This window comes from Falco peregrinus, chromosome 8, assembly GCF_023634155.1.
Source record: "Falco peregrinus isolate bFalPer1 chromosome 8, bFalPer1.pri, whole genome shotgun sequence".
Classification (NCBI taxonomy): domain Eukaryota; kingdom Metazoa; phylum Chordata; class Aves; order Falconiformes; family Falconidae; genus Falco; species Falco peregrinus.
The window spans coordinates 41,256,698-41,271,712 of record NC_073728.1 but is presented as its reverse complement, the minus strand read 5'-3'; the positions used below and the strand labels follow the sequence as shown (position 1 = coordinate 41,271,712).

The following is a 15,015-nucleotide window of genomic DNA, read 5'->3' as shown; positions in this document are numbered from 1 at the left end:
GATGTGACATGTAAGAACTACAAAAAATAATGTTATACACATAGTAGAGACCAGAATTTGAAGTATTTTTCATAATAAAATAATCAGTAACTTTGGTAACTGTATTTTCTGTATATTCCCGAATAAGTGTATGATTTGTTGACAAAAAATAATGGATTTTAGTATGAAGCGCAAACTGAAATGCCTTCCTCGCTATTAAACCTCCTTTCAGGGTGAAAATGCGCATGCATTTCCTCTTAAAGAGCGTATGTGTTGATCAGCAAGCTTTTACTTATTACAGACTCCTCAGTCTGATTAGACCACTTTTCCTTTTTGCAGTTTTCAACACTTTAGATGGCTGTGTCCATTTTCTTTGGACAGAGCCAGAAGTTTGACTATACACACAATGTAAGTTAAACAATTTTTTTTAACAACATTTTTTGTGTAGCAAGTCTTTCATGCACAAATTAGTAACGCATTATCAGCCCAAAATATAATTTGTCTCATGGCACCGTTACAAGTTTCTCATTCGATAACTACGGGAAGAATTCAGTTCTGCAAGCTATAGTTAGGAAAAAACCTGATTTGTACTACTAAAATAAGAGACAAAGAATAAAAGAAGGAATGGACCAAGATGGTTTTGATAAACATTTGATGGGCATAGGTACATGTGTATATATATAGATAGATAGATATGTGCATATATATATAAATATACCTTCCCCTCCTCAGCGTTTTGTTGACATGAATTGTGAACTTCTTCTTCTCTTACTAGTTTCCCAGGCCATGAAGTCAGTCCTTTGATTTGGCCCCAGACCAAGTCGCCAACGTTAAACGTCCTCGGCCTGTAATGTATCAGCTCATTTGAAGAAGGGGAATCTGGGTTCCTTAGGTCATCTTCACTACTGATGCTTTTAGCATCTGAAGGGCTAGGCACACACCCATTAATGCTTTTGGCATTAAAATCTCCATTGTAATGGATATAGTCTTTAACTAACGAACTTTCCAAGCTATTTGAGGAACTTGGAGATTGCTCTTCCAGAATCAGGTCTTGCTTAGAAGTGTTCAGCAACTCCCCAAATCCTCGGTTCTGCTGAGGCCTATTCCCGTTTATGTGTGCACATCGTTCCACAGTGTTCTCCAGTCTTTCCTTAAAACTCATCATAGTTCTTTTGTAATTGTTATACCTGAAATTCTCCTCCAACATTTTATCACTTTGACAGTTTCGCTGTGATAACAGTATCTGATGCTGCTCGCCTTGTAACAGTGGCAGTGTGGAGATGTTATTGGGCCTTTCGTGACAAGGACTACTATGGATATGGGTAGAATGGTCTAGAAACTCCTCACATTTCCATCTATTTATCTCACTGACAGGACTTTGCTCCCCTTCCCACTGTTTTTTGGGTGTGTTACAACTTGCCGATTTGTAATATTCATACCCATCCCCTTCACTTGAATTTTTACCGTGCTCTGAATTCTTCAGTATTCGTGTTCCTCTAGTGTTCCTTATCCTACCTTCATGATCAGAAACGGCAATGTTTCTTCCATGGATTACTGCACTGACAGCACTAGAAAGATTTAATGGGTCACCAATTGAGGCTGTGAAGGCACTCATGGCACTCAAAGCTGGAATGGGACTCATTTGTGTTGTACTGCTTACGGCAGTGGTGATTACTACTTGCATTCCTTTGCTTGCAGCATCTACAACTGCTTTGTAGATAGCGTCCACCGATGTATCACCCTGAGCAGCAACATTGAGGTTATCCTTTGCCTGTTGTCCAAGAGATGGTTCAGTTCTTTGCTGCAAATCACAAGATGTTTCTTGGAAAGGAGGAAGCATAGTGTTGGAGCTCTCAGGAACTGGTGCCATTCCCATTTGAGTGATCATTCTTTTGTTTAGGACAGCAGCATCCTCCTGCATTCTCACCTGGAAAAAGTAGAGAAAAAGATGGAAATTGCTATTCTGCCTAAAGTTCCATTTCAACAGACAAACTTTGTTTCATCTTAGTAAAAAAATCAGGATGGTGGCCAGGGTGGCTATTTGTTAGATAATTTTATTTTGGCTATACCTCAGTTATGACATTTTATGCTGAACAAGCTAGATAGAAAACAAACAAAAAAGCGTAATTCAGAGGAAATCAAAATCACTGGCTCTTAGACTTTGCCGCATGGATCAAACCAGACGTCTTCCATGAAATGATACAACCAACCATGCCCTGGTGAGACTACATTATCATCTCTTTCCAAAAGAGTCTTTTCAGGGATTCCCTCTTCTGATTCTAGTATTCTACTATTCTACTCTCCCTTTTTTCTCTCAAGTCCTAAACAACTCCACCAAGGTCAATACTTGTGTTCTCAACTATCCTCTCTTGTTCCTTCCTTCCCAGACCCGAGCTTTGCTTCTTTCCTCCCTACCAACCGTTCTTCTGGGCTCCTTGTATGCTCCTCATTCAGTTTCTGCAATGCAGGCCATCACTGCCCTTTTGGAATTGGCTAACATTTCTATGTTTCCCCTTTCAGTTATGCTTCTCTCGTGGGATGTCTTTTTTACGTCAGTCCCTCGCCGACCGTGCCTGCATCCCTTTGCATTGCAGCTGTAATGTCAGGCACTGCCACAGTAAACTGCAACCTTCAGATTAAAGTAACTGTGCTTTTATATTTCTTGTCACATATGTAGGCAGCAAAGATGATGTCAGTAATAGCGCTATAGCAAAAAATTGTAAAATCCAAGGTAAAATACTTCCAAAAGCTCCTTAAATACTTATATACTATCTAATATATCTGAAGCAAAACCTACTGAGATAAAGCTACCAAAATGCATACGAAAACAAAGCGAGGTAATAGGCAGAGGACTGTGATTCTGCAATAGCAGCGAAACATCTACACTGAGAAAATGACGTGTCTTTTTTTTTTTTTTTTTTCCCCTTTCTTAAAGGGTAAAAGCACTTTCTGGCACTACCTGCATGCTTCTGTCTTCATGTCTCGAGTTCTGCAGCAAGCACAGCAATACCAAATAATAATAAATATGTATTTTAACTCTGAGTAATAATAAATACAAATTTTAACTCTGGTTTTATTATCTATTTTGGTTGCTATGCTTCCCATCGGTATGTTAGCTTGATAGTTCCACTTGCATTATGAAGAATTGTCTATTTCGGTGGGTAGCAGGGAGGTATCATTTCTGCACAGTTTGTCATTGCATATTCATCCTAACGCTCGTTTTTTTCAGTCTATCCAATCCACATCCCAGCTAGCTCTTCCACTCAATTTCAGCAGGAATATAAGAGGACAGGTACACACAGTCACCTATAATCATTTATTAAGCTTCTAATTACTGTAAAGTACTATCAGTATTTATTTCTCACCACTGAGTTGTTAGAGTGCTCTAAAGGGGAATGTATGATTGTTTGTGCGGAATGGAAAACAGTTTTGCTAAAAGCATATAGCAATTGTTAGAACATACAAAGCATATTTTTTTCAATACATGCAGCATAACTCTTTCCAAAGAAACTACTCCCTATTTCTAAGGAAGAAGGTGTAAAATTTCAGTAAAAAACATTACTGATTTGAAAGAGGTAAGCAATTGTATGTATCATATTGTCTTGATCACTCAGCAAAACCCCATCAAACCGCAGAGGGTATAATTTTACCTAGCAAGAGTTGCACATTTGTTTGAATATTGATTTTATTTTGCTTTCTACCTGGAAGTTTTGGAACAGACATGCCATGGGGTTTGGGTTGTTAGCTGGGCCAGGAATTGGGGGCTGGCCTTGAAAGCCCTGCATGTTCTGATACCCCTGGAGAAGGTGCTGTTGCTGCTGATTTGAAGGAAACATCTGATTGTTGTTTAATAGCGACTGGAGATGACTCAGCTGATGGTTATTCAAAGTAGTGTTTATAGATGACATGTCACCTGTAATTCAAACACAGGGAAACATAAGTCAGTACAGTTTTCAACAGTCAGGAGGAATTTCCTCAACTCAAATTTTAACTGACTACTAAGCGAACGCCTCTGTAAAACAACACTTTTCCCCTTCAATCTTCTAAGGAACGGTCCTCAAGGCACGTGTCCCCTACTCTTTATTCCTTTATTGCTTCAGTATTGCTTCTTTTGCATGTCACCTCTATCTGGACTCTTTCTAAAGGTTTCTGACACGACTGTCTCTGTTTTTGGAAGGGTACACAGCCAAGCATGGCAGAACGAGCTTCTGTGATATTCAGTGTCTCGGAATCTTACTCTTAGTTTCCAAAAAATGACTGCTTCAAACAGTACTGGGGTGGTGAGGGGGAGGAGGAGGAACAGAGAAAGAGAAAATAATTTAAAAAACCCAACAAAACTAGTTTTTCGTTAACTATGATAAAATAACATGAGCTAACTGCAGATGAGCAAAGGCTTTTTGGCTCACGGACATGTCAGCCAACACTAAATTTTTATTTTTAATATTCTAGAGAAACAACTGTATTAACATTCTGTATTACTGAAAATCTTACTTTACAGGAAAATTCTACTTCCAGTAAAATAACTACGTTGCTGAGCCTGACTCTATGAAATAATAAAAAGCTTAAAAATACATCCATTTCCTGGGGGAAGGTGTTTGTTTTAGTTAAGAGTTCACATTTTTCTTAAAACTTCCATTTGCAGAATCATTGGTTATTCATATTTTACATGGAAAATATAAAGTAGTGTTGAGTTCATGATAGCTATTTAGTAGGTAAGTATGAGGTAATAAATTAAAATACTTATCAGCTTTTTGCCACTATTTAATTCCTCCTCCTAGTCTTTCTATTAGATTACACAGACCAAACAACAGAGGAATACTTACTATATTATGTATTCTTGGTAAAAATCATCAAAAGACCCCGGGGAAAAAAAAAATGACATTTAAGGGCTTTTTAATTGCTTATTTTGGGCTGTAGGTGTTAAGTGAGATACCCTGGGTTTCTAAACTACAAACTAAAGTGAAAAAGGAAAAAAAAAAGCACCCAGAGAAATGAGAAAATATAAATACACAATAGAGGGCTCGAAGGGCAACCTTTCTCTTTGGATTTCTGCAAGGACCTGCTTCAAGTGCTTTATGGATTACTTTACTCGAGGAGTGTGCTCACGGTTTTGGCACTTTTGATTCATTTGAAAAAATGCACTTGGCCATTTTTCATCTACCGCACAGCTACTCATACTAACCCTGTGATGCCACATGCACTTGAAATGAAACACCGCATCCCAGAGACGCACCTGTGCTTTTACTACTTGAAAAGTAAACCAAGTCCAATTGGTTACAGAATTTTCAGGTGTATATAGTAGGTCTAGTGGCATCAGAATTAAGAATGGAATGTAAAATAATTTCTAAAACCAGTATTAAATGTTCCTGAATTCAATTAGAAGTATTTTAAATTTCTTACAATAACAGTTGTGTTTTTCTCAATAAACAAGCTGTAATATACAAAAGCCTTACAAAAAAAAAAAAAAAAAAAGTAAGATACAGTGGTCTTTCAAAATAGAAACTAGAATCCGAAATTCCCCCTCCCCAACCCTCTTTCCTTTTTTTTTTTTTCCTTTTATATCTGTGAAGAAATTGAACTTACCAAGCAGACCTGTCCCCAGTAGAGGGTTAAGTAGCTGTGGCACCACAGAGTTACTGTTGAGTTTAGCTGGACCAGATGTATTCCCAGCATTATTAGATATGTTCAGCAATGTTTCTGCCATTGACACCACTGCTGTCCCACCACCCAGGGTTGAGACAGACAGTGCTGCCACTGCTGATGATGTAGTGGTTGTGGTAGTGGTTGCTTGGGAGGAGGTGGCTATGGAAACCTCTGGATGATTAGCGGTGTTGCCCGATGCAGAGTTCAGGACACCTCCCACCAGCTGGGGGTTCAAGGCCATTAATGCTGAGGCCCCAGAGACAGCTGGGAGGAGCAGGGGGTTAGAAGTAGTGTCAGTGCCTGAAAAGCTTGGTATAGGGTTGCCCAGGGGGTTGGTTAAAAGGGTCTCCACCCTGTTGCTTTCTGACTGATTGCTCGGCAAATGCTCAGGTGGGGCTGTCAGCTGTGTTACTGAGGGTAAAGGGTTATTTTGCTGTTGCAACAAATCTGAGATGGTCAGATTGAAAGATGGTAGGGGAAGCATGGCAGCTGCTTGGGCTTGGTTCTGAAGGAGGGTTGCTAGAAGCTGAAAATGAACAGGTTGTAATACCTGCCCATCCACGTCACTGGAGAGAAAAGCTAAAGCAGCATTTACATTCGGGTTGAGAAAACCTAAAGGGTTGAGGTTGACCTCAGACTTGCCTTCTCCTGCTGAAGGCTGCAGTATATTTAATAAATTCTGGTTTAGGAGATGTTGCTGATTCACTGGCAAAGAGATAGGTAGAGAATTGAGGAGGTTTTGATTCAAAGAATGTGGAAGATTGTTGTTTGAAGAGCTGTTCTGCGGAAAATGAAGCGAGTGTTCGTGGCCAGCGAAAGGGAAATCACTCCCTATGGGCAGCTGGCTCTGAAGTGGGTTTCCAGCTGCAGTAGTGACTATAACACCGTCTTGGAGCACAGATGTTGTCTTTGTGATGGCAGGTTGGCTGGTGCCAGCTATGGCTATTGATGATGATGGTCCTGAACCCCCTGCAACGCCAAAGAACAAAACTATTAGTAGTATACTGCCGGCTGGGAGGCTATCATCAAAGTTATAAAGTAACCATGTTAATACAAACCAGTAATGATTGATACCCAAATGTCTGGAGCATCCAGGCTTAAGAACTTTTTAAATATGAATGAACCTGCCATCGGCAGCTTCAGACGCTACGTGCTGAGCCACATCTCTTTGGAAATTATTTAACCATACCCTTGTATTTCCCTTAAATTTCTTTAAGTGGGGATATAATAGGATTTCATCCATCACATATTTTGATTAGTATAAACCGAAAAACAACCACAATTTAACATAGTCGTGGACCAGTAAGAAATTAACTACTAGGAAGAAGGATCAATGGGAGACATGAATGATGCTGAGAGAAAGAGTGTGAGCACATGATCTACACGTGGACGTGAACCTTATGCTCTTCTATTTTCAGCTCTATTCCATTAATGGGGTTTTGGAGAGTTATTATTTCAAGCATTATTTTGAACTCCTGAAGAAAAAAGTATACAGTGATGACGATTACATGTCATGATGATACCTATGATAAAATCCAATGAGCAAAATACATTATGGTCAAGGTAGGTTAACATTCAAACACCCCCAACGATTTATAACGAAAAAAATGTACATTGGTGTGGTCTAGTCATACCTATCACTTGGCGTGAAAAGAAAGACCAACTGGGTAAATTTACGATGAGGGGGTTATGCAGAAAGAGCAAGAGAATAATGAAGTTTATTTGGGTATCTTTATAACCCTTTACCAAAGCTGAAGTATAAAATAAATTATTCATTGTCTTTTACTTCAGGCAGAGTCTTGAACTGACAGTGGTCACATACACAAAATCTAGGAGAGGAAACTAAGAGAATTAAAGCAAGGGAATTTGCCTTGAACTACACCTTTCTACTTTATTCACTGCAATTCACTGGAGAACACTCAAGTATTAAAATTATATACTCTATATATAGAGAATGGTATAATTATAAATGTATTTAACTATGGTTTTGACACAATAAAATAATTTTCCATTCTCAACTGCCCTGCAAATATGGTTCACATGATAAGGCATCAGAAGGTATTGAGTATCCATAAGCATCAATTATCATTTTTCTAAACAAATACTGTTTGAAAAGGGATATGCAACTACACTCCTAACTGGTAAGAACTGAATCAAATCTTTACATCATTTGTAACTTAAAAGACCATTTTTCAAGTACTGTAATGTTATGACAACTCGAAAAGGTACAAAATTAACACAGCACATGAGGCACTGCATTGAACACATGAAAGATCACACCCTCTCTCCCAGGTATCATTATTGCATTTCAGTACAGAAATGAAAACTTTTTAATTAATTATTTAATTTAATTATTAACAACAAAAAAGTAAGAACAAATTGTAATCGTAAAGCAGAGGATATCCTATTCTGGTGTGATGAGAAATAGGTTAACAAAGCAATAGAAGTGGTTTCATGACAAGTGCATTTCTCTAGGCTGCAGTTTGGAACAAAAAAACAGATAAGCACTTGAGGAAGAAAAACCCAACCATGCACTGAAAATATATGTTACACTGGATTTCCAGTGATGGTTTTGTGTTTAACATTTCAGATTAGGCAGGAACAGCAAACGCTCTGTCTTGACACCCCCAGGCCTGGCAAGTGCCTCATTTATACAGAAAGTGGCACCCGCACCCTGCCCAGCTTCCTCGCTCAGAAATAGAGCCTTCCCAATTATAGACACCTTCCTGATAAACATCAATGGAAAGCTGCTAATCAGATGGCTTGCCCAGAAATTACTCAAGACCGAGATGAGGACAGCAATGGCAAACCTATTGGTGCAGATGAATGAAACCCACAGCAACGCAAGGGAGTTTGTTTTCTGCCAACGTAGCCATCCTGCTGGTCGCCTAATTCTGGAGACGAGAAGCCCCTGGCAATATCTCCAACATGGAACGTAAGAGAAAAAAGAAAGATTCTCTCAAGCACACGTTTACACATCAAGGTGTACATGATCATGCCAGGCTTGTAATGGATCAGTGTGTTACAGCACCCATGGTGACCGTAACGGTTGGGCACTGTTCTTAGAAGAGGGCAAGGCAGTGGGTTGAAAACTTTTCTGCACACAAAAAAAGGAAATTTCCTTTTTTTTTAAAATAAAATCAGTATTCAGAATTGACACTCCAAGGATTTAAAAATCAGGAAAACCTCAAAGACCAAACTACAGATTTAAGAATGACCATTACAAAGTCATTCCTGTAGGGTTTAAGCAGAATCAGCTGTATCACTCACATGACACGAGATGGATGCCTACCATACTTAAAAATACTTAGGGCCTCTTCAACGAGGAAGAAATTGGCAAGAAAATTGCTCACTAAACCAAAACTCTGTCACTGCACTTTTGGAGACACACTTAAGGTTAGTCTTCCTAGTTGTAATCTAGTTTAAGATGAATCAGGTAACACCTCAATACCTTCAGATGGCTATTCCTCCCATTTGTAAATGGCCTTCCACGTAACATCTCACTGTCATACAGATAAAACCAGGCTACCGTCAGCTCAGCAGCAATGGTTTGATTGGACTTTCTAAGGCATAGTTTATTTCAGGAAGTATTGTTCTGGAAACCCTTTACTCCTGCAACAGAGGAAAGATGGATATACAAGCTTTTTCCTCAGTGGCTAAGAAAAGCTTCCCTCACTAGTAGAAATCACATTCAATGTGTTAAGCTGCACAGGAATACATTTTTAATTCAGGCATGAGAAAACTACTGTATATATAGAGCTCTCATGAATATAAAAATCTAATTTTGGTATTTTCCAGTGGACCTAATCTCTGTTTCTCATTTATTGATGATCTTATTTTCCATTCCGCTTGGGTAAATGACCACATGGAAGAGTATTTGGTGTGAAGCAAATCTCAAACTTGTGAAACTGTTGCTAGGGTTTTGTCAAACCCTGCTCTGTTTTCTAACCCCAATCAAACACCACTTCTGGAGCTCTAACCTGAGGTGTCCAGAGGGCATTCAACACTTGGCCTTTCGCTGGGTTAATTAGGCAATCAATTAATTGCTACTAGGGGTGCGGGGGAAACACCTTGATGGATCCTGAGTAGGAGGAAGAAAATGTGTCCTTATTTCAATGCAGACTTGAGAAGCTTGGGGGTTGAAGAGGCGATGAGCAGCCAGACTTCAGCAGGAAAAGAAGACAAATACCCCCTAGCTTTTGTCAAACCTAGCTCATGGAATGACACCATAGGACTTTCTGAAGGGAAGTAGTAGTAGCTGGGTAGAAGCTAATACAATATTTACAACAGCATTCTGGGACAAATCTATCTCTAGCAGCAGCCTGAATTGCCAGAATATGATTTTCTGGATCTCTTCCAAAATACCATCTCCAGCAAGTCAATATTCCAGATGAAGAAATGCATGCACACCCATTCTCATTAAAATATAGTGCTGCTAGACATCTCCTGAATATTTGGCCCCAATCCAAAGACAAAATCTTGACTTATTTTTTCCCTTTATAAAATCACAGACGATTTCTGTGATTGTGATTGATAGTGCTGCACTGACAAGGCGCAGAAGGCCATCTTCCTCTGGAAGGACCACAAGAGCCCTCGGGGAGCCGTCTGAGCTGCCCTTCCCCAGTTTCAAAATGCAAGATCCAGCATGAACGTGAGCAGTCCTGTCTTTTTGACTCACAAGGAGATCACGCACAATGAGAAGAAAGCGATGCGCGGCACCAGCAGCATGAAGATGTGGGATTCTCTGCAAACAGCATGGAAAAATGTAACATGCCTCACCAAAGCAACGGTTTAAGCTACACTGCGAGTCCAAGAGAAAGAAAGTCCTGATAAGAAGCCTGTCCTTCCAAATCAGGCAGTGGCACCAACACGTAGCAGTGGCGATTTGGAGCTGACTCAATGTCCTCTGAGGTCTGTCTTTTACTCAGAGTGATAGCTTGACATATACATTGTATTTACCGGAATTTTCAAAGAGGCCAGGATGACAGTGGAAACCAGATGGTGGATGACAGCTGAAAAAAGATCCCTACGCAAACAAGCTGTCTTGGCCAGCAGTGCCGTAAGGAGAACAGGACTGTGATTCTGACCGCTTGCATTTCCTTCAGGCCTGCAGAAGGCTGACAGCCAGAAAAAAAGAAGATGCACCGCAGCACCAAAGAGTTTCGAGAGTGCGCTAGTTCACCCAGACCTCCAATATGAAATGGTTTGTTATTACAGTGTCCAGGCTCCGAGGTGACAGGAGACTTTCGATGAGAAATGCGAATGGGAGCTGAAAGCTAAAAGGAAATCACAAGTTTGCTTCCAGGTTTCATAAAAACATGGTATTTTGAAACCTGGAAACCCAAGGCATCGTACGCGTTAGCTCAGTAAACAATAGTCCTTAATAATCAGCTCTTAAGAGTAAGAGTAGAATGAAAAAACCCAGGAGTGAGACTAAAAGCCATAAAAGCCCAAGACAAATGCTAGCTTCCAGCTCTCGCAGAGACAGACATTTGCCAAAAGGTATTTTTTGCCAGTTGTTGAGAAAAAGGAGCCGTCTTTTTAATGCAGTGAGAAGAAATATCCAGAATGCTGAAAAAGTAGATCTATTGTTCTCTTAGAGTGTCAAATGAATGTTTTGGGAGTAAATAAATTGAAATTGAACAGGATATGCATTTTTAAAATTAGTACTTTGTGGGCTATAGTATTTTATTTATGAGCATTTTTATTTTGTTTTCTTTTGAAAGCAGGTTTGTTTTTCTGTGTGGATTTTATCTGTATTCCTTTTTTTTGAAGTATTGCTTGACAGGTATTCTTCACCAGAAACAATAAAATAAAGGGTATTATGAAATCAGTCTGTGTTCGAGAAGATTCACTCTCCCTGCTCACTTAAAATAAAGAAATTATAGAGTGGAAGGTATTTATCATTAATATCTGAGCATTGTCCTATCATGAAAAGACAGGAACACGTATGTACACAAAAGTTACTGGGGCGGTAGGATATAGTTGGAGGACTATCTTGTTTTGAGTCCTGGTTTTTAAACAATATTAAGATTTGAACAATATGAAGACTTGTACAGCAAGCTTCAATGGCTGTCCTCAGGAAAAGAAGTTGGCTGTGGGCTATTGATTTCCAACTAAACAAAAAGAAAGAGTTAGAAGCCATGTATCATTTCTGCAGCAGCAGCAGCAGCATTGTGTCTGCATAAAAATATGTAGGAAATGTAACTTCTTATACTGTGAATAATGCTCAGCCTCCTTATAAGCAAGACAATTCCAAGTGAAAGCAAACTATTGTAGCCTTCATAGATGCTAAAAGTATTTCTACCAAATCAAAGAACATTAACTACATACGTCTTTTCCTAAAAAACTGCACTTAAAAGAATACCAATTAAAAAATGATGATACAAATGCTATTATACAACGCATAAGAATAATTTCCCTATAAGAAACTATCCATTATGTATTCTAATATTTCAGTGGTGCCAACAGCACATTGCTGGGATTTGCAGCATAAAAATAACCAATAAAACATTTGTATTAAGTACTTAGGAAGCTAAAAGTGCAGGACTTACTCATTAACACCTATAAAATGTTAAGAATTGAGAACAAATCAATGTTATAGATACCACTTTCTCAATTCTTACTTTTCTGCATCTTCAATAAAAGCGCAGCTAGCTTTATTTTATATTTGTATTTTCTTTACTGTTTTTTTTTTTTTTTATTTAGAAAATTCGGTGTTTCTGAAACCCTTGCCAGAAACTCACATTTAACTCCTTGGCCATGTATTGAGCTTCTTGCTAAACTCTCCACCGTTTCCATCTTCTTCCCCGGTAAAATGCAGTAGCTCTTGCAGAAGAAAACTGCACAATCCTTTCAAAAAGATCCAGTGAGAGTGGAGAGAGGAAAGTTTCACTGCACGCCTTACCCTGAGATCATGAAGGTGTGAAAGTACTGAAGATCAATTAGGCATTGTAATTACCACTATATCTCAAATGGTTTGTGCAATTTCTACCGCACAGGGTCCCCAATCCACGTGCGAGGCCTCCAGAAGCTACTGCGATACTAATGACTCGGACGTATGACCACACAGTTTACATCAGTGGCAATATTATCAAATTAACGACTTTAAGAGGCTTAACATTCCCAGAAGTATAATCGCTGATGGAAATGATATGACCTCATATTCCTTAAAAATCTGAGACACCATGTTCTTGCTTTAACTACATATTCCATCAATTACCTATAAACTTAGCACCAAGAGCTGTACATTTTTATAATTATATTCTCCATTTTCTTTTTGGAATGGAAAACATTTAAGATATTTATCTGGAATCGCATTTATTACGGTGCTTTCACTTCCGAAGAAACCATAATTCAGCTGTTAACCGCAAACTACTGTCAGTTGGTCTCCTTATCGAGATCGCGCGCTCCCTTGAGACACCAGCGAAACCACGAACAATGGACCAATAAATAAAACATCCTTCTCGGCCCAGCAGAACCAGTTAAAAATGTGAACTCCTCTCATATACAATACCCCATCCGCACAGAAGGTGCTCTTCTGTGAAACAGATTTAACTGCCTATCCATAATATCATGCTTATCACTGTAGCAGCTGAGTGTATTACTATGACTACCAGTGGCATAATGCTGCATGATAGTGTTTTTTTATTTTTTATTTTTTTTTTTACTTACAACAAAACAGCTGTAATGTTGGCCCTGTTCTTAACAGTGTTTTTCAAATTCTTGGGTTTACAGATTATTTTAAGGATGAAAATCACTGAGGACTCCAGCATGCAGTCTCTGCATCTTCTGAAAAGTGACTTAGCCAAGAAGGAGTCTGTCAAAATTTTGGGGGAAGGGCAAAAAGCCCAAAGCAGTTTCTAGGACAACAGAAAGCCTTAAAATTACGCTTTTTTTAAAGCTACCTGACCGAATTTCAGCCTTGGCTCTTCTCCTTGCCCTCGTCTTTTCCGACTATTGTGTTTTAGCATCACTGCTGCTTTTAAAATGACTTTGGGAAAACTATTCCGATGTGCTGAGCTGTTCACAGAAAGCAGAAGCAGTCTTCTAGTAAAAAACTGTCAAGGCAACAGCATGCGAATGAAGGGATAGTCTTTCAGCATTCTCTCAGCGTTGGCACTTAGCCTGATCTCATCCTGTATCGCTCCCCCAGTCACAGTTGTGGGAGATGCGCTGTAGATGAGGTAAAACATTTTACTGCAAATTTGGGAAACTAAAAATGGGATACAAAGCATTATTTCTTTCCAATAGTTCCCATTCCACCTTGTAGCAAGTCTTGGTGTTGCCCACTGGTTCTGCTTCAGAATATTTTCAGAACACGGTGAGAGCTAAATATGTATGGGAAATCTGATCTAATAAATTAATTTCCTCTTCACAATAATATCTTTAGTAAAGTAAGACTCATATTTCTGCATTATTTTATCATTCTTATTCTTTTACAAATCCTCTGTTATTAATACAAGCTCCTAGAACAACGTATGGCAGTTAAAACACTAACCAGGTAAGTCCAGTTAAGTAAAAGACTGTGAGTTACAGGCAAATTCAAATGGTATGAAACAAAGCAACCCAAGAAAACCCCAAGCTGTGTGTCTAAGCAGGCAATGTGCTCGGTAAGTGGAGCTAAACAGAGCTGAACTTTTAATCTTGGTATTTACCTCAGAGGTAATGCCATTGTGATCCACAAACTAGGCCTGGCAGTGCCTGAAGGGGCCCAAACAGTAGATGAACTCAGAATATAGCTAATATACATCAATGGGATCAAGTTCAAAGACAAGGATGAATGATGTAGTAGCAATGTTGAGGTCTATGTAACTGCACCCCTTTCATGAAAGAGCCTCACGCTCAGAGCAGGTGCCCCAGGACGCAGAAGCGGCAGTGCGTGACCCCACCACAACCCTCGCGTGTTACCTCTTCTGGTCGTCACTCACCAAAACTCAACCAGCGTAATGTGCCTGATGCAGCTATAAATAAATCATTCCTATATTTCCTTTTTCCACTTCTACTAAAATTAGAAGCTTACTCATTTCAGCTCCCTGTACCAAACAACTGAGTTAATTAAGTAGAGATTGAGCTGATTCCCAAGTTTTTCTAATTTGCTAGCACTTGCTAACAATAAACAATCATAAATAGAGGTAATTTGAAAAGAAAAGTCTATTCCACTTCCAAATTTTTCCTCTATTGTAACCCTCATGGTAGCAGGTATGTTTACACCGGCTGCACAAAAACCTATCGTGTGAACAATTAAGTTTTACCTAACAAGATTGCTGATACCTACTAAGTAATTCCTTTATGTTCAGAGAATGAGAGTGGTTTTGTTCATAAATCTTCTAATAAAAGTTTAAAAGAGAAAATAAATGAGAATCTTCATTTCAAAGGCAGGGAAGGGAGCAG

The 15,015-nt window shown here is 39.1% G+C and overlaps 1 protein-coding gene across 11 annotated transcripts in view; it reads right to left on the bottom strand.

Annotated features, from left to right (window-relative positions):
• The window catches only part of MBD5 (methyl-CpG binding domain protein 5), a 147,648-nt gene that overhangs the window by 15,578 nt on the left and 117,055 nt on the right, over positions 1 to 15,015 (bottom strand). For 8 of the 11 annotated variants that reach the window (XM_055811875.1, XM_055811879.1, XM_055811874.1 and 5 more), the window contains 3 exons: positions 5,563 to 6,591; positions 3,681 to 3,892; positions 698 to 1,906 (listed from right to left, as the gene is read on the bottom strand). In XM_055811875.1, the coding sequence (XP_055667850.1) occupies positions 698 to 1,906; positions 3,681 to 3,892; positions 5,563 to 6,591 (2,450 nt within the window). The remainder of the gene's footprint in view (positions 1 to 697; positions 1,907 to 3,680; positions 3,893 to 5,562; positions 6,592 to 15,015) is intronic. The other 3 variants (XM_055811881.1, XM_055811884.1, XM_055811882.1) reach the window with 1 other exon arrangement.